This window comes from Erigeron canadensis, chromosome 1 (assembly GCF_010389155.1).
Source record: "Erigeron canadensis isolate Cc75 chromosome 1, C_canadensis_v1, whole genome shotgun sequence".
NCBI classification, from domain to species: domain Eukaryota; kingdom Viridiplantae; phylum Streptophyta; class Magnoliopsida; order Asterales; family Asteraceae; genus Erigeron; species Erigeron canadensis.
Genome location: NC_057761.1, coordinates 25,435,333 through 25,453,905, shown reverse-complemented (window position 1 = coordinate 25,453,905; position 18,573 = coordinate 25,435,333). Strand labels below are relative to the sequence as shown.

Below are 18,573 nucleotides of genomic sequence, written 5' to 3'. Positions count from 1 at the left end.
CAACTGTAAAAATAATTAATGTAAATAAAATAGTATATGCGTTTTAATGGTACTTAATAAATATATGAGCATAATGGGTATTTTTAATATTGAAAAGGTATAAGTTTTTAGTTATAGATTACTAGAAATAATTTATATAAGTTTGTAAGTTAAAAAGCAATACAATACATATGATATAGGTATTGAATTTCTAAGTAACATAATGGCTAGTGGAACCTTTGAGGAAATTCAATCCATTTTGCTTAATCTTACTAATCTATTAAAGGAGATTCTAGCATGACTTAAGCCATAGTACTTGTCAAGCTGAGAGGTAGTCCACGTTAGTGTTTTTGGGTTAAAGTTATTTTTTAGTGACATAATGTTGATATAAGCCTCTTAGTTAAGATGTTAGTTAAGTTTTAACTATGTTTCAAAACTTAGTTTGTTTGTTGCAGGATGAATTTGCAGCAGGATTGTCTTACCAAGGACGAATTTGCAGGTACCTTTTATACTTTTCTCATGCACAAAAAACTTTTTAGCCGAATTAGTCTCCTCCAAATTTTGAAAATTACATTTATTTTACTTAAATCAATACATAATCTTTTCTTATGAGTGTACTAACCTGATAAAGATACCCTATCAAATCATAAGGTCAAACAAGAAAGCTTAAATCTGGTGGTTTCCAACACCAATCTTGAGAAACAAGATTTTCAAATTAAGCTTTGTTGGTTCCCTATAAAAAACGAAATTCCATACTATCTTCTTCAACAATTCAAATACAATTTTCTTTTCTCATTCCTCAAATACTCTTCTCGATCTGCTTTTAATCCAACAACCAGGTAAGTTTCATTCCAAAAAAATATTCATTGTTTTTTATATTTATTCATATCTTTTAGAAAAAGTTTGACAAAGTTATTGTTTTTTTGTTAATTTTGATCTATACAAATGCATGAATAGAATATCTTTTGTAAGTTTTTCTATTGGTTTCTTCATCTCCATCTTTTTTCAGTCATCCAATTTCATCAATTGGTTTTTAGGTTAATATTGATGTTGCTTTGTTTATATGTATATATAATGTAAGGTGTCTAAGTTTCCGAAAAGTGGGACGCAAATTAGTCTTATCCCAAAGTTCAATCAAACATAATTGATACTTTGTATTTATTAGAGAATTTAATTTTTAGTTGTGTGTATTAATTTATTGTATTGATTTCATTTGAAGTCGTTAAACTAAAGGTGATTTGTTTTGTAATATTTAGTGATGGTACAAGAGTCGTTCTAAGAATCATATGAAGAATCGTCTCCTGGTCGAGCACAAACTAGCAGGTATTGTTCATTCTTCCATCAGTGTCATTTTGCAAGGTGGGTTGTTCATCACTCATCAGTGACTTAACACTTTGAATAGTTGCTTAAGTAGTGGCTTTCCGGGTTTTATTGAAGTTGAATGTCATACTGCAAGCTTGGTCAGTGCACAGTTCCTAAAGAGATGGAATTATGGTCACCTGGCCAATAAAATGGGTTATGGGTATCTGGCAAAAAAATGTCGCAGGTATACAATTTGTTTTTCTGAGGATTTTCTTATGTGACATATAGTATATATTCGATATCCGATTAGTAATCATTAGTATAAGGTGAAAGGAATATTAAGGGCTACAAGAGTGGGTGCTATTGAATTCTGACTTTTGTTACGGTCTTTAAGCGTGTACTTATGGTTTTTAATCGGTTGTAGTTCATTGAAAGTAGAGGTAAAGAAGGATTGAAAGAGCTTTGGAGGGAAAGACTTATTAAGTGTGGTTGGAAAGATGACATGAAATCTCTTTGCAGGTTCCTAATAGTTTATGATTGAGTACTAGCGTTAATATATACTACTGGGTCAGAATAAAGTCTGAAAATAAGAGTGGTTAAATTTGTTCCACAGCTGGTAGACAAGAGACAAGGAGTTAAAGGAACACGTAGATAAGGTGAAATGTGCATTTCCATTCTCATGCTTAAAATTTTTTGATATGGGCTCTGTTATCAGTCTACAAAGTAAGTGAGCATATACAAGTCTATCTACAAAGGCCTACATAATACATGTAGATATGCTTAAAATATAGTAGTAACTCTATGGTTTATGGTCTTATGCTTAAGGGAGGTTTTGTGTTAAATAAAGGTAATGTTTGTGTGTCAAAACAGTAGGTCGAGTAATTGTCAAGTGGGTTTGGCTCAACAAGTCCAAAGTATAAATCTCTTATAAAACATGCAGTTAGTACAACACTTTTGTAAGTTTAGAAGATAGGGGAAAGATCAAAGGAAGTTAATACCTTTGGAGCGACTTATAACCTCTTTCAAAGAAATCTATTTGAATTTTATTTTTCAACTTCCATTATTTTTCTTACTTTTTTGGGGTCAAAGAGTGATAGTTTTTTATTTGTGCCAAGTAAAAACTACATAATCATATGATATTTTTTTTAATCAATACATGATTATGCTAGGTAGATTATATCCTGCCAATTTAAATTACTTCGTTTTGAACATAATTGTAGATAATTATGTCATACAATATACTACTTAATTACCTATACCATTATTTATGACATGTAGCTTATCCTGATCTACTAATATGCAATTTCAGATTTCTTAAGCATACCACCATCAAATTGTCATGCTCAAGCAAAAGTACAATGGTTTCACATGTTCTTAGAAACCTCGATATAGTAGCACTAAATGTCATTTCTCCAGGAACTTAAAGGTACATACTTTATTGATAGCTTTAAAGATGATTATTTGAAATTGAATTGGGAATGTCAGAAAGATGTGAACATGAATGTGAATGTGATTTGTTGTTGAAACTGACAATTTTAAAAATTAATAGGTGATCACAGCTACCCCGAGACAAATTGCAAGTCTGATACGGCTGAGCAAGGCCCATGATCGGATTCAATTCTCGGAATAGGTTGAGAAAAAAAGACATTATAGATGCTCAATTCCTACATTCGAATTGAAAGCTTTGAGAAAAAAAAAAGCGTGTTCTTATTTTTTCATTAGTATCCATTTCTTGACTCTAAAATGAGGAGGATTCTTTTTGGTGTAGAAAAAAAAGAGACTCTGAAGGTTATCTTGGGTGTGAGCTCAAAGATGGGCGATGAAGCACAACCCCTCTCTCGTTAGATGCGGAGGAGCAGATTACATCTCCTTAACATTAAATAATCTCCCTCACAATAAAATTATCCCAATGACAGATACGTATCCTGCTTATAAAGAAGAACGAAAACTGGACAAATTGAAATATAATGTAAGGATCAATATCTCTATCTTATATAAAGTAGAATTCCAACTTCAGATACTTTAATCTCGCTTGAAATGTGATAGGTAGTATGATTATAAGGGGTTGTACAAGGTACCACATATAGTTTTCTATGCATCAGCAAATGACCAAAATCGAATTTTCAAACTTTTTTTAAGGTGTTTCTTATTTCTGTATGAGCTGAAATTGTGATGTCCGGTCGAGTGACCCGAAACCTTTTCTGTTAAAAAGTTTTCATCAGTTAACGTGATTATAACTTCATTACCAGCCTTATGCACTTGCATCCACTTCTCATGATGCTAAGATTTTTTCTATATTTCGGAGAAAGTAAGGTTAATTTTATGGCTTAAACAAGTCTTGCATTTTTGATGAAAAGTGTAGAACAGGGTTTATAGATATTTTTGATGTGAATGGGTTGGTTTTGTGGGCATTTTAACTGTATATCTTGAAGCTTGCAGATTTACATATAAATATTCTAGATGGAAGGTAAAAAGTGCGTCTACCCACTTAACCAGTCCTACCTGAACCACCCGATCTGCCCATTTGCTACGTCTAGGTAAAACATGAACATTCCTCGGCTGAAAGCTCATAGCGGTCAGTAATTAGTCCATCCTGAGTCAAGCGCAAGCCTTCCTGGCTCAGAGTTTGGTTTGTAATTAGTTGATAGGCTTAGGTTTCTCTCATTCTTGTCAAGCTCAGAATACTATTGGCAGGGTCCGACAAGCTAAATTTTTAAACCTGGCTCATATAGACTTGGTGGTTATGAACTTTTATTGGCTCAGATAAGCCTGCTCTGTCATGCTTTGGCTGTGTCGGCATAAATTTGCATACAGATAAAAAATTACTTCTTAGGAAAATATTGGATGCCAACCCTCTTTTCAAGAATTACAATTAGTATATCTCCTTGCAAGCTAAAATTTGTAGGTTAGAAATATAAAGAAAACAATGAGTGGTTGTGGCTCATATAAAGTTGGCATATTCGGGTCATCTAAGCTTGGCTCATTTAGGCTCACTGAGCCGCACTAGGCTTAACCTTGGACCTTGCGTTAGATTAGGTTTTTGATCACCCGGATTATCCACCCCAAAAACTTCAAAATCCAGACTTAATATGGTCTGCATCTGACTTTTGCATATCTGTTTGATTTTATTTATTATCAGCTTGCAGTTAATTTCATATTCTGAAATAAAAACTTTTCTTAGATTTTTAATGTTTGTGGATATAGTGTGTGTGCCTAGACAGGGATGATTTATGACCAGGATGTTTATTCCCCTTTTTCCAGGGTTATGATATTAGTTTTCTTATCACTGATTACCATTGTGAGGAGATGCAGAAGCATAAGCTTATCGACTTCATTGTGCAATTCATGGAAGTAAGATTTCAATTATATTTATGGGGCCCTTTATAGTGGTTTCGTTATGAAAAGTCATAATCTAATATGATTCCGTTACTTGATTTGCAGGATATTGATAAATTGATAAAGAGATTAGTGAACTGAAATTGTCTATGAATACACGAGGAAGATTAGTGGCAACTGAATTTCTGAAGCAATTATGAGATGTGTAAATGCAAAGATGGTGGTCTAAATCTAAGTGTTCATTTGTTTGGAGGAATTTTTATATTGGGCCAACATTGGATAAATTGGATCCCATGGAATGTATTTAGCATAAGAGGTTGGGCCGTTGGGAATGGGCTGAAACTTGGAAATAGACAAGATTACAGTCTTGATGTTTTTATGTCAATTGCATGTAATTGGTAATATGGTGTGAATGGTTAGCAGAATATGATTTTAGTCAATGGCATGTGGTATTGTGGTTTTGGTTAAGAATTACTACAAAATTTATAATACATATAAACATTGATAGATATACTCTAGCACTCGATGTAGATAAAAAGGTTAAATGTTACAAAACATATTTACTATATATGTTTAGGATTTAGGATTAGGTTATAGTTAAACTTTTACAATTTGATTATTTTTGTTACATTTTAAATTATAAGTTACCTTATCATTTCTTAAGTTATAACCAATACATGTAACTAATGAAATTTTTTTTATACGTCGTTAGATAAATATGTAACGTCAACAAAATTTTATTACAATGGCTATCAATTGACCGTGTTTCTACATGGGTTTAAAACTAGTTTTGTATAAATGTTAACACACATGGATCAAGTGTCAGAGCCTGTTTTGCATCCCTTACATGAGATGAATGGGTTGAGTTCAATGTCTCTACTTTATATTGTAATTATATCATGTCGTCGTATGTTTTCTAGTCTTTTATCGGGCCCTTAAATCTATATATAAAATGATTACAGTTTAAGAAAAAGGTTGGAGCCTTCAAAGCAATGTTTTCAAAACCAGACCAAATATTATACAGATCTAAGTGGGAGGTTCAAGGTTTTATAGATTTTACATGGGAATGGCTATCCACACCAATTTTTTTTAATATAGACACCAATATTTTAATATAAGTCTTAATAATAAGGTAATCATGATGTTTTTCTTCTTTTTATTTTACTTTCCTTTTTACTTTTGCTATAAAAAAATGTAATAATCATGATATGCTAATCATGATGTCTTGTTATTTTTTTATTTTTAGTTTACTTTTTTCATATGATTTTTGATATGATAATCATGTTGTCTTATTACTTTTTTCTTTATATATATATATATGTGTGTATTTATTCTATTTCATTAATTTTATTTATAATATCATACATTTTACTTTTTATTGCAATTGAAAGACTAAAAATATAATAAATCATTAACATGCACCTTATATAATTATACATAATAGTAGAAGATACATAATAGTAGAAGATATAAATAATACTCATAGATAATAAAATATTTTAATCATTTTCTTAATCAATATTAATACAAGTTCTCACACCTACTGAATTACGTCTAGAAAATTTAATCTGGTTGTACACATTTTGTCTATCCAAAAAAGGATTTTCCCATGCCCGATCAAATGCATGACTAGACCATTGTGGATGCGTAGGAGGTACCAGAAAATCTCCTTGTAACACCAGTCTCACGAAATGATTACGATTGACTCGTCCAATTACAAAAATATCATGTGGTTGTGAACTTGGTAAACTAGTAAAAAGCGGAAAGCACGTTGTCTCTCCATCTTTGCTCAAAAAAACAACCACCACATTATACCTTGAAGCAATGAGTAACCCAGTCTCTGGCATAGTCATCCAATATGGTGGATCTGCAAATCCTTCTTCAAAGTGATTCAGCATGTACTGAAGTGATTGTACGCCTTCTTTGTTAAAAATTACAGTGTATCTTGCATTATGCACAAATAACTCATCCAATAAATCCATACGAATTTGACGCCAATCATCTTGATGACGACCAATGCAAATAGCCGTCGCTCTAAATCCACAGTTTCCATCTCCTAGTACATTCTGAACCTGTATGATATACGGAAGAAAATCTTCGAATCCCTGATCAATTAAATAATCTTTATCGTTCATATTTGGATCTGGATTTTGGGTTTCGGGTGTATACATATATGGATCTGGATTGTGGTACATATATGGATTTGGATTGTGGGCTTCGGTTATATACACATATGGATCCGGATAGTATGCATTCTGGTGTTGACTTTGGCTCATAAAAGGATCTTGAAAGAATGGTTGGCTTGAATGAAAGACTTCCGAAATATCATCCATTAAAGTTGAACCACTCATGGGTGGGCCTTCGTCAAATTCGAAACAGCTGTCAGCTGGGACCTCATTTAGGTCAAATTCGAAACACCTATCAGTTGGGACCTCATTTAGGTCAAATTTGAAACAACTATGTCTGGCCGGCTCATTACTCGAATTGACATAATCGGGAATGGTTGAAAAACTATATCTTGTTGAGGAAAACTCGACACGTTTTTTTTGTTGCGATTTCTTTGGTCGTCCACAGGTATTTTTTTGAACTCGCAGTTCCCGAATGTCGGTTGTACTTGGACTGAATATATTCTTCAACTTTCTTAACCAGCTCTTTCTTCCATCTTTGGACTGCTTGTTGTAGTTTTCTTTAAAATGTTCCAGTATACTCCCACAACTAACATCATCATCTTCCACAGATGTTGCCGGTGAAAAATCTAACTTTCTCCAAAAGATGTCAATCGAATCCAATGAAATACATTGACCTACATTAAAAAATAAGTAAGTATTGTATATACAACTTTTAAAGAAATGTTATAAAAATAAATCTATCGTATTATACTTACCTGAATTTATATACTTCGAAAGTTCACAAGAACATGGTAACCCACAACTATTGCGAAGTCAGCAATCACAATCTGAAGGGTCTACTTGATGATAATTCGTAAGAATTATATTGAGAGCTTCATTGGAAACAAAACCATGCAACAGTTTGAAACATCGTAGATTGTGCTTCTGATAACGGATAATTCTGCTTTTTTCGAAGCTTGCTTTGATCGCCGTATGTTGAGACTGAACCAGACGATTAATACAGCCCACAAGTTCATGCAAAGTGCATCTTTTAGATTTCAAATATTTCTTTAGGACCGCATGTTGACTTTCTACTCTATTGGTGTTGTTGTTTCCAAAATTGAGATGTCGATCAATCCACACAGACACAAACATTTCTTTGTATTTTTCCAACCAAGTTTCATTCAAATACTTAAGAACACCTGAATGGTAACATAAAGTTGTATGAGAAATATAAAAAGAAAAAAAAATATACGTTGGGAGATTAAAAAAAAATGTTAAATGCGAATATAGAAACCATACGTGGATATTTTGTCAAAAATTAGGGGGAATTTGTTAGGTCCAGTTTTAACTAAACTGGAGCTCTCCAGTGATATCTGGAGAGCATGAGGAATTGTCCGAAATATTAGAAGTCCAGTTGCATTGTACAGGTTTAGCAACTGATGACTTCCTCCAGTTGAGATCAGACGACTAGAATCTGAAGACCTTCCAGTTGAAGTCAAAGACAACAAATGGAAGATAGAGATTGACAATGGCAGCGAAGCCCAGTTGACAATCTACCAGATCAATCAACTGGAGAATCCTCCAGTATAAATGCTCTTACAAAGCTTTACACTGATTACGAGGAGGACCTTTTTACTCTACATCCTTTTAACCGGACAATGATATTGTCTTTGGATAAAGATACAAAGATGTAGAGTGGTTGAATAAAGTAACCTTTTGTCTTACTTTATTTAAACACACAAAGGATTATTTAAACAATACTTTTGTGTGCTGTCAACCATATTTGTACATCGAAGTTGAGATCCCCATGCTCATCTTCGACTATAAATAGAGGTCCTTGCACAAGCTGTTTCAATAACTTTGCAAATACATATATTCTGCAATATTGGTGAACTTGTGCAATATTCTCTCAATCGCAAAAAGAAACATTTCACAACTCTAAGTGTTTCGATTGTTTAGGAGAATTTCCAAGTTTAGATCAATTGTAATTCATGGGTTGTTAGGATATTTACATTCTTGTATTATCTTGGTTCCGCAACAACCTTGTATTTTATTTAAACAAGTAATAAATAAAATACACTTGAAAATTACATATTGTCTCACCAGTTTATATGCTCGTCATTTATATTATTGCTTGTGTTAATATTCTGTCACTTTAATACTTAATTCCAGTTAACCTGGTACACGATCAAACTAAACTGGTCACATCCAGATTAATTGATCGTGTTGCAAAGTTCACTCACCATCGACATAGAGGTATCTTCAGCACCCATCTAGTGATAGTTGGGACTAAAAAGTGGTATCAGAGCAGGCAGGTTGAATTGTTTCAATTCTATAACCTAGGTCTGCTTCGATGGCTGCTGAAGGTGAGAATGGTTCTGGTCCAAATGAATCTAATCCTAATATTGCTACTCCTTTAAATACTAACCCTCCTCCTCCTCCTCCTACTCCTGGAGCTAACCACGTTCATGTACATTACTCCAACTCTCCTGTTCCCAAATTCGATGGGAATGGTGAGACATTTGGTACATGGAAGGCTAGAATGCTCTTGCATTTTGTGGGATAGAGAGGTATATGTTGAAAATCCTTAAGGATGGCCCATATACACCCATGTCCAGTGGTGTTAGCCCTCTTCTCGACCCCACTGGGAGAAGAGGCACCAGGGAAAAATCTGAGGAACATTGGTCAGATGAGGATCGCAGATTGGTTGATCTTGATACCAAACTGAAAAACATGATTCTTTCTGCTATACCTGAGGAACTAATTCCTACTCTTGTGCTATTTCCAAGTGCAAAATCTATGTGGGATGAATTAGTTCTCCAGTTTGAAGGAGGAAATGACACCATTGTCACTAGAAAGGTTGCTCTCAACAAGAAGTATGAATCCTTCTTTGCTCTTCCCAATGAAAGTTTAACTGGTACTTATACCAGATTTACTGGCCTAATTAATCAACTTAGAGGCTTGGGAGTGGAGAAGGATAAGGATATTCTTCTTGAAAAATTCTGTGATGTTTTGCCATCCAAATGGGCACACATGGTTCTTGTCTTAAGACAAGGAAAGACCTTGCATAGCCATACTCTTGCCTCTCTTTATGGAGCCTTCAGATTTACTGAAGATAATGATGCTGCAAGATTACTCGCTGAACAAGATGCTTTAAACCATGCTCAGAGTTCCAAGGCTGCCAACTTTTCTGGGCAACCTTGTGCTGCTTTAATATCTACTGAGAATGTCCAGTCACATTCTATGAAGGAAATGTTAAACAACTTTTTGAACTCTGGTCTAACCACTAATCTCAGTGATGGTTGTGAGGAAACTGACGATGATGATCTGGTTGCCATGATTGCTAAAACCTTTAATAGGTTTAAGCATAAATCTAATCGATTTAATGGGTCCAATAATGCTTCCAATTCAATCTCAATGGATAAGGCTAATCTTACCTGCTATAAATGTGGTAAGAAAGGCCATTTCATGAAGGAATGCAGATCTAGTCAGATGAACTACCAAACTGGTCCTATTGTCCCAAACTTTGTTAAAACTGATGATTATAAGGCCAAATACAAGAAACTTAAGGCCCAGATTGCTCTCATGTCTCTTGAACAAAATAATGAGAAAGAAAAGAACAAGTGCATGATGGCTCAAACTGAAGGAAATGGGAACTCTCTGATGATTCATCTGATGATGAAGAAGAGATTAGAGATATGTGTTTCATGGCATTGGAGAGTCAACAACCAGTGGTGAAGGATGATGTTGTATCTGGAAGATGGGTTGATATCATTTTAAAGAAGGTAAGGGATTATGATATCGAAATTGATTCAGAACTGAAATTGGATATTGCTGAATCATTGAATGATGACTTGTTATTTGTTGAAACCATGAGAACTGACTGTGAAAGATATTTAGAAACAGTTTTGGTTGAATTAAACAACATGAAAAGTCAAGTAATGATTTGCAAAGTGTCCAGTTGGCTCTTAAAGAGTCAGATTTGAAAAACGAGGCATTGGAAAGAGATAACCAAAAACTGAAATTTGATCTTGAAAAAGAACATATGGTTATTAATTCTTGGGTTCAAGCATCTGGTAAAAATTATGACGCTTTTTCTAAAACCATTGATGCTCAAAAAACTGCCTGGAAATCTGGTGATCTTCAGATGGCAGCTGTTTTACCCACAATTCACCAATTGCCAGAATCTGTTAAAATTGAAACACCTTATGATTCCTCTGGCACAATCAAATCTGAATCCACTAAGACCAACCCTGTTGGGTCAAAACTGGAGCCAAGAAGGCTAAAGCTCCAGTTAAAAAGGAATATGGTGACAATCCTTTACCTCATAAGTCAAGTGAGTCCTCAACTCTAAAGACTAAAACCCCCGCTGAGCCAAAGTCCAAAGGCCAGCAGCCTGAAGAAAAAAACATTTTGGTAAGAATGGAAAATCAAATCCAAAATTTGTCAAGGCAGGTACAAAGTTGTACTGCCAGAATTAGAATTGGAAGGAGGTGCATCCTCTTCTGTTGAAAAACAAATTGTCAAAACTCCTCCTCAAAACAAAAGATAAAACAATCTGCTCAGAAAGGAGCATACATCGAAAAGAAAAAGGGTCAATGTTCCACTGAAACCAATTGTTTTTATTCCAGAAACTGGAGAGAACCCTCCAGTTTCCTCATCCAGTTCAACACCTAGTCAAGCACATGGGACTTCTCAAAGAAGTCCAGTGGACCCATCAAGAAAAGATGGGTTCACAAAAATAACTGATCACTAACTTGGGTGTGCAGGGCGATCGAAACAAAATATTTGGTATCTGGACAGCGCAGCTGGCCGGACTATGACCGGATGTAAGCCCCTGCTGGAAGAGTTCACTGCATGTGATGGACCTGCAGTGACATTTGGTAATGATGGAAGTGGGAAAACTGAAGGATATGGTGTTGTTGACAATGGGCAGATTCAATTCACTAAGGTTGCATTTGTAAATGGTTTGAAATATAACCTGATAAGTGTCAGTCAACTTTGTGATGATGGATATAGGGTACTGTTCGACATTGCTCAAGGCACTGTTTTTAACAAGGATTGGAAGGTAGTAATGATTGCACCAAGAAAAGGGAATGTGTACATCATGAACATGGAGCCTACTCCAAAAGAGCATTGTTTCTATGTCAAGGCTGATGAGAACACCAACTGGCTGTGGCATAAACGGTTATCCCATCTTAACTTCAAAAATATTAACAAGTTGTCAAGAAAGCAACTAGTTGATGGGATACCTTTGTTTTCCTTTAAAAGGGAGAAGCCATGTCCAGGGTGTGAAATGGGCAAAAAGAAAAGAGCCAGTTTCAAGACCAAACAGAATTTCAGCATCACTGAACCTCTTCACATGCTTCATATGGACCTTTTTGGTCCAGTGAATGTTCAAACTAAAGCTGGTAAAGGTACACTTTGGTTGTGGTCGATGAATACACCAGATTTTGTTGGGTGATATTTATCAGATCAAAGAGTGATGCATCTGGTGAAATTATCTCTCTCATCAAGCGAATTGAGCTCAAGTTTACCAAGAAAGTTTGTCAGTTGCGAAGTGATAACGGTACAGAATTCATGAATAAAGAATTGGAGACATTTTGCACTGACACTGGCGTTTCTCAAAACTTCTCGTCAGCTCGTTCTCCAGAACAAAATGGTGTGGTTGAAAGGAAGAATCGCACATTGATTGAAGCTGCCAGAAGTATGTTATCTGAATCTGGTCTTCCCACCTGTTTTTGGGCTGAAGCTGTAGCAACTGCGTGTCACACCCAAAACCGGTCAGTTTATGTCAAGAGACATAGGAAGACTGCCTATGAAGTCCTCAGGAATCGTAAGCCAAATGTTGGATATTTCCATGTATTTGGCTGTCCAGTTTACATTTTAAACGATTCCAGTCAGTTGGGAAAATTTGATGCAAAAGCTGACGAAGGTGTCTTTGTGGGGTATTCAAATATTAGAAAAGCCTATAGAGTTTATAATTATAGACTCCAAAAGGTACATGAGACAATTCATGTCACGTTCGATGAATCAAATGAAGCAATCAACAAAAGACCAACCCTTGATTTATCTTCAGTTGTCCCAGTTGATTTTGGTGTATCTGATCAGGTTCATCAATCAGTTAGTACACCAGAAAATGTTTCCAAACACCAAGTCTTGGAACCAGTTAAGGTAAAGAAGAACTTCTGTGACACCTCATTCTATCCTTCTATCAGTTTTAACCTACCTGAAAAACTGGTAATTGGATCTGATGTGCGTGCCACAACAACATCAGAACCAGTCTCAAGCTTCTCCAGTTCTTCAAGAGATACCTTTGTTTGAAGATAATCATGTTAACTCTTCAGTTGACAATAATGATGAAGTTGAAGTAGTTTGGACTGATTCTCCTCCTGTTGCTGCAACAGTTGGAGATCGTCAGGTGTCTTGCACTGATGTTGTATTATACCAACCTAGTCAATACACTAAATGGACTGCTGCTCATCCCATTGAGCAGATTATTGGCAATCCAGATAGTGGGGTTCAGACTAGAAGAGCCACAAGTGATCAATGCTTGAACGTCACCTTCTTATCACTAATTGAACCGAAGAAGATTGACGAGGCTATGGCAGATCCAAGCTGGGTTGAAGCTATGCAAGAAGAACTCAACCAGTTCGAAAGGAACAATGTTTGGGAGCTTGTTCCTTGTCCTCCAGGTTAAAGAGAGAACCCATTGGAACGAGGTGGGTCTACCGGAACAAGATGGATGAAGATGGCAACGTTGTCAGAAACAAAGCTAGATTAGTTGCCAAGGGTTATTGTCAAGCAGAAGGTGTTGATTTCGATGAAACTTTTGCTCCAGTTGCAAGACTTGAAGCCATCAGAATTTTCTTGGCTTATGCTGCTCACTTCAATTCAAGGTTTTCCAGATGGATGTAAAAAGTGCGTTTCTGAATGGCACATTGGAAGAAGAAGTGTATGTTACGCAGACTCCAGGCTTCATAAATGAAAAGCATCCACATTGGGTATATAGACTGAACAAAGCTTTATATGGTCTTCGACAAGCCCCAAGAGCCTGGTATGATACTCTAACTAAACATCTTCTCAAAAATGGTTTTCAAAGAGGTGCAATAGATAATACCTTGTTCATCTTGAAAGAAAAAGGTGATATCTTGCTGGTACAAATTTATGTTGATGATATTATATTTGGGTCAACTGATGATGGAATGTGTAAAAGGTTTTCAAAATTATGTCTCAAGAATATGAGATGAGTTTAATGGGTGAATTAACATTTTTCTTAGGTTTACAAATTAAACAAACCATGGATGGTATTTTTATTAACCAAGAAAAATATGTCAGAGATTTGTTGAGAAAATACAAATTTGATTCAATCCCATCAAAAACCACACCTATTTCAGCTCCATTAAATTTGGACTCTGACCCAAATGGAAAACCAGTGGACCAAAAAGAATATCGTGGAATGGTTGGTTCACTGATGTATCTAACTGCCAGTCGACCAGATATAATGTTTGCAACATGTTTATGTGCCAGATTTCAGGCAAATCCAAAAGAATCACACTTGCATGCTGTTAAACGCATTTTCAGGTACCTGAAAGGGTGCCCTAGCCTTGGTCTTTGGTATCCCAAAGGCTCAGGGTTAGATCTAATGGGTTATTCAGATTCAGATCATGCAGGTTGTAAGATTGATAGAAAATCCACAACTGGTGGATGTCATTTCCTAGGGGAAAACTGGTGAGTTGGACAAGTAAGAAGCAGACTTCAGTCTCAATGTCTACTGCTGAGGCAGAATACATTTCTGCGGCCAGTTGCTGTGCCCAGATTCTCTGGATCAAAAACCAGTTACTTGATTATGGCATGAAATTCACAAGAACCCCAATCTTTTGTGACAACACCAGTGCTATTGCTATATCTCACAACCCAGTGATGCACTCAAAGACAAAGCATATTGATATCAGGTATCACTTCATTCGTGATCATGTTATGAAAGGAGATATTGAAATACATTTCATCCCCACTGATAAACAGTTAGCTGATGTTTTTACAAAACCTCTTGATGAAAAGACTTTTAAACATCTCATCAGTGAACTGGGTATGTTAAATCCTCATTAAACTGAAGAGGCCCTTCAGTTGAGGATGGTCCAGGTGATCCTTGATTGGTTGGAGATTGAACGCCTTGATGTACTCAAAGACTAGTCATTGATCAAATGGATCACATTTTAGGGGGAAAAGACTCAAAATATTTTTCAAATAAATTATTGAAAAATGCAACTGAAGGTCATCAGTTGAAACTGGCATCTAAATTTTCTTTTGGTTGCTAGTTTGGTCTTGTCTCAAAATGGTGGTCAGCCAGATTTCATAACGTTGTGTTTTACTTGGTGGATACTTGTGACACGTGATGTTACTCGAGTACTAACCTCGCACTCACGAACGTCACCTGACATGTCTTACGTGTCAAGACTTTTGCTGAAATGTACTGCACTTTTTATGGGTATTGGTGAAGTTAGTGGGTAAGTGGGAATACCAGCCGTCGTAGCATTAAATGCTTGATGGGAAGTATTAAATATTTTTGAATTCTCAAATTTTGGAAAATAACTTTTTACAAATTATTTCAAACTTTTGGAGACTAAAATATCTTTTCGTATATATTTTGGCAATATTTTTACTGCCTATATATACCCCCCACCAATATATCCGTCTCATTTACTTCTCTCAAAATTCCTTCATTTACTCTTTCAATCATTCACAATTCGAGATCCTTTTCTCTCTTTCTTCTTTAAGTCCAAAACCCTAAATCTAAATTCACAAATGGCTCCTAAATCTTCTTCTTCTTCATCTCGTTCTCGTGATGTGAATCTACTCACTGCTGAGTACATTCCATCACAAAATGTTATTCGTGCCACTGGTGCTCCCATAAGCTCTAAGCTTATTAAACTAAATCCAAATAATCCAATGGCATCTCTTCAAGGGCTCCAGGCCGCTGACTCTCTTATCGGGAGAATCCAATCCTTTCTTCGGATTTCTCCCCTCAGCGATGCCTTCTCTTTGAATCCACACAAGCTATTCCATGATTACTTGTGTGAGTTCTGGTACACTGCCTCTCTTTCTGAGGACTGCTCATCCATCTCCTTTTCTCTAAAGGATGGGTCAGTCCCGTGTACCATCACCACTGGAACGTTGAGGGAAGCCCTTAACCTCAACTACTGGAGACATAATGAAACTCCAGTGGTGATTTCCTCCAATATCAATTTCCGCCAGGTCTTCCTTGATATGGGAAATAAGGAGATGGTGGAGGGGGATGTGTTGAAGACCAAGGGGTCCATTACAATGAAGGGCTTTCACCATCCTGGAAGTTCTTTATGGTCCACTTGGTGGAAAGTTTGGGAGGGAGTTCTGGTGGATTGGACCAGATAAACTCCTTCCAGGCAGAAATGGCGTACTGCCTTTGGAATGGGCTGAGGGTGGATTTTGCAGGCATTTTGTTCAGAAGCCTGGTATTCAAGTTGAAGGGTAACAGGGGTCCTTGTGTTCCCTTTTCAAGGTTTCTGTCCCTTTGTTTTATTCAGATTCTGGGCAGAGACGAGTACAACAACACGCAATCCTCGTTCTCTGTGCCAGAACTGTTGAGGATCTGGACAACCTGGTGTCCACTTCTGATGAAGTCCAGATGTCCCCGAGAATGATTTTTGCATTCTCTAAAACTGATGCACCACAATCTGGTGAATCAGAAAGGCAACTGGGCGGCCTCAAAATAATGAGGGACCCACCGGTTCGTCTACTGAAGTAGTAACTGTGGCAGAAGCAGGAGTCCAGGCAGTTCCTAAAGCAAGAAGATCCTCTAAAAGCAGGAGATCAAGATCTGGACTTGCTGCACCTGACCAGTCACAATCTGTGATAGTGGTCTCTGAAGCCGCTGCCGATGATATTGCAACTGAGGATAGAGCAGTTGTGGTTGAGGCACCAGTCACCTCTGTCCAGGGAGAAGATGCTTCGGCAACGGATCCTCAAACTGATGATACCATTGAGGCAACTCAAACTGGTCATCAGGAGTCTGAACAACTTGTTCAGCCACCCCCAACATTTATGGATCTTGGCATAAATGAGGGTGTGTTCAGCTTGAGTCTTCGGACTCATCTGAGACAGAATCTGACCAGGAGATGGCTGATGCAACTATACTTGATCAGCTCCCTTCTCTCCTTGGTCAACCCCAAGAACCACATGTTTCAGTTTCCCCAACTCATGTACAAAGCTTAGAAATACCTCCATATTCACCTCTCGCCAATCACCTTCTTCTATGGGTGTGCCTAGAAATAGACACATCCTAACCCCACCGTCGCCGTCGTTCACACCTGAGCATTCTCAGCATGAACGACACATTGAATCTCTTCCTTTCATTTCTACACCCCTCCTCTTCTATCTACTGATGCTACTGCAACTGGAGAACCAGATATTGTCATACCTCGTCCAGTTGCACCTGTAGCTTTTTCAGCTGGTCCAGTGACACCTTCTCCTCCGTCATTGGACAGCCAGTTCGTGTCTTTTCAAACCGATCTCTCGAACCTTCTTGCGAGGGTGGAAGAGATTCAAAAGACACTGGAGAAGAACACCAAGTCCCTCTCCAGGTACCACAAGGATCATCTGCAAAATATTAAAGTGGTTGACCTGGGGATTAACAAGTTCTCTGCTAATGAGGACTTGGTGTTTGGCAAGCTGAACGAGTTAGTGGAATCCTCCAATCATTGGCAATATCTTTAAGGGAGGCATTCGCACTGACTCAATCTGGAGTCACATCCTCAATATCCAACCTGCTGAACAATACTGTCAGATCTTCAGAGGTTGATATTAAGAATCTGGAAAGGCAGGTGCAAGAGCTGTGTAGCAAACCTGGCCTAGATGTGACAGAGCTTGGGAGTCGGTTGGCCTCTTCAGTGGGTCTCAAGATCGAAGAAACTTTGGCTGCCAGTGAGAGTAACTTGATAGAAAAGGTGATATCTGAGATCACCAAGATTGCAGTGCCCCAGGTCGATCTCACTCCAATTACATCTGAGATTGATCGGTTGAGGTGCAGTCTGGATACGCTGGCTAGCAAAGTGTCTGAACATTCAACTGCCATATCTGATCTGACCACTGAAGTTGGCAAAGGAAGGGCGGTTGAGCCTGACAGTGCTCAGGAAGTCCCTGCAACTGGGCTCTCTTCAGATGATCTCTCCATTCTCAAACAATTTTAAAGAGTCAAGAGCAGACAAGTGGAAATGTAATGACTCAGTCTCAAGAGATAATCATCTTTGGAGGACAGTTCGCATGCTTTGTGGAGTCTTCAAAGAGTGTAAGACAATGCAATCATGGCAGCCTCTAGATCGCCTGCCCTCTAGTCATGCTGATTTTGAAGCCATCAGGCAGGGACTAGATGCTGCCAAGGGGAAAAGTCGGTACATGCCCCTCACACTCTTGTGAAGACTTCAAGTAAAGGGAAGGAGATTGTGATGGCTACCAGTACTGAGGCTGGTGAGCAAGGGTTTGAGGTGTTTGATGATGTGGTGGTAGGGAGTGTTGACAAGGGAAGGCCATTGCTGATGAATCTTTGGAACCAGCCACCGATGCACCAATGTTGGAAACTGGCAATGTCGATTTGTTGCCTCCAGTTACTGAAAGCGAGAGCCAGAATTAGCAAGAGTGGGATACCTGGTCAAGGAAAGGAAGAAACAAATGAAGGCAAACCAGTTTGAATCAAGAAAAATCTTCCAACCCCTCTTGTTGATATCACTGATGCTCAACTCCTTGGCTTGACACTTGTTGAATACAAGAAGATCAAAGAAGATCCAAGAATAGTCAATGCACTGAAGGAGAT

The 18,573-nt window shown here is 37.2% G+C and overlaps 1 protein-coding gene and 1 long non-coding RNA gene across 10 annotated transcripts; one reads left to right on the top strand and one right to left on the bottom strand.

The window, feature by feature from the left end:
- The first annotated feature begins 415 nt into the window (after window positions 1–415).
- Window positions 416–5,057, top strand: LOC122582127. Of its 9 annotated transcripts, none has more exons than XR_006321118.1 (10): window positions 416–478; window positions 1,236–1,302; window positions 1,417–1,525; window positions 1,706–1,800; window positions 1,895–1,937; window positions 2,591–2,707; window positions 2,831–2,911; window positions 3,050–3,250; window positions 4,543–4,632; window positions 4,723–5,057. It is a non-coding gene; the product is annotated as an uncharacterized LOC122582127 (long non-coding RNA). The 9 variants fall into 9 exon arrangements; XR_006321107.1 differs by having other exon boundaries at window positions 1,394–1,525; XR_006321103.1 differs by having other exon boundaries at window positions 1,382–1,525.
- A 1,048-nt stretch (window positions 5,058–6,105) lies between these two features.
- Window positions 6,106–7,915, bottom strand: LOC122585898. Its single transcript, XM_043758016.1, has 2 exons — window positions 7,502–7,915; window positions 6,106–7,420 (listed from the first exon to the last, which is right to left on the bottom strand). Exon 2 carries the CDS (start codon window positions 6,966–6,968, stop codon window positions 6,129–6,131), a length of 840 nt encoding a protein of 279 aa, XP_043613951.1. The 5' UTR covers window positions 6,969–7,420; window positions 7,502–7,915; the 3' UTR covers window positions 6,106–6,128.
- Window positions 7,916–18,573: the final 10,658 nt, after the last annotated feature.